Source organism: Octodon degus, unplaced genomic scaffold, assembly GCF_000260255.1.
Source record: "Octodon degus isolate 3935 unplaced genomic scaffold, OctDeg1.0 scaffold00287, whole genome shotgun sequence".
Lineage (NCBI taxonomy): Eukaryota > Metazoa > Chordata > Mammalia > Rodentia > Octodontidae > Octodon > Octodon degus.
This window is the reverse complement of record NW_004524863.1, coordinates 412,093-413,261: the sequence shown is the minus strand read 5'-3', so window position 1 is coordinate 413,261 and position 1,169 is coordinate 412,093. Positions and strand designations below refer to the sequence as shown.

General features: G+C 52.6%; 1 protein-coding gene across 1 annotated transcript in view; it reads left to right on the top strand.

Moving 5' to 3' along the window:
• Rbms2 (RNA binding motif single stranded interacting protein 2) overlaps positions 1–1,169 on the top strand; it is a 53,197-nt gene that overhangs the window by 41,506 nt on the left and 10,522 nt on the right. The window contains exons 6-8 of the mRNA XM_023707366.1: positions 475–554; positions 654–763; positions 1,025–1,071. Coding sequence (XP_023563134.1) covers positions 475–554; positions 654–763; positions 1,025–1,071 — 237 coding nt within the window. The remainder of the gene's footprint in view (positions 1–474; positions 555–653; positions 764–1,024; positions 1,072–1,169) is intronic.

Genomic DNA, 1,169 nt, shown 5'->3' with positions numbered 1-1,169 from the left:
GGTCTACAGGGTCTCACTACACAGATTGAACTCGAGTGATCCTCCTGTTCTCAGCCTCCTAAGTACTAGGATTACAGGCATGCACCACCATGACCAGTCTCAGTCGCCATCTCAGCATGCCCTGGGAGTGGGGCCAGCACAGCAGGCTGGGGATCAAGCCCCAGTCACTGCGCCTGCCTAAGTAGGCATTTTAGTCCACTGAGCTATCTGGCTGGCCCCTAACATTCCTTTTTCTTTTACTATAGACCATAAGCTTTTTTTTTTTTTTTTTAGGCAGGGTCTTGTTATGCAGTTCAAGCTGGCCCAGAATTTACTATGTAACCCAGGCTGGTCTCCCAACTCAGCAGTCCTCCGGCCTTGGCCTCCCGAGTGCTGGGATTAAAGATGTGCGTCACCATACATGGCTGACCATAAACTTCTGTGGGCAGGGAACATTTGTGGAATCTGGAACCCACCCTGTCTTGTGTCCCTTAGGATGGAGTCCACAGAGAAGTGCGAAGCTATCATTACCCAGTTTAATGGAAAATATATTAAGACGCCCCCCGGGGTTCCAGGTGAGGCATCTGGGGGGGTTGAGAGCCGGCTTGGTGAGGACAGGGAGCTCCGCGTGAGGCTGTCAGTGGGACTCAGCTCACTCTGCTTTCCTCCACCAGCCCCGACTGATCCCTTGCTCTGCAAATTTGCTGATGGTGGGCCAAAGAAGCGACAGAATCAAGGAAAATTTGTGCAAAATGGGCGGGCCTGGCCCAGGAACGGAGACATGGTGAGAGGACCTCCACAGGGACTGGGACATGGGGACATAGAGTGGAGCGGAAGTGACCGTAGTTCCTCAAGCTCAGGTGCCCTGCCTGGCCTCCCCTCTGCTAGGGCAGCATGCATGGCCAGCAGAACCCTGGGAGCAGCTGCCCTGGGGCTCGTCCAGACTTAATCTGTGGAAGTAAAGACACCCCAGATCTGGCATTCTGGGCTGCTCCTGCCCTCATCCAGGCACTTGCGCTGTGAATGCTGTGTTCTTTCTTCACAGGGTGGAATGGCCTTAACCTATGACCCCGCCTCAGCGCTTCAGAATGGGTAAGGGTGTTTAATAGAATCGGGGCACCTGAATGTGACAACGGCCCATGTTCAGGTACTTAGATGTTTCATCTTAATTTTTTTTTTTTTTTTTTTTT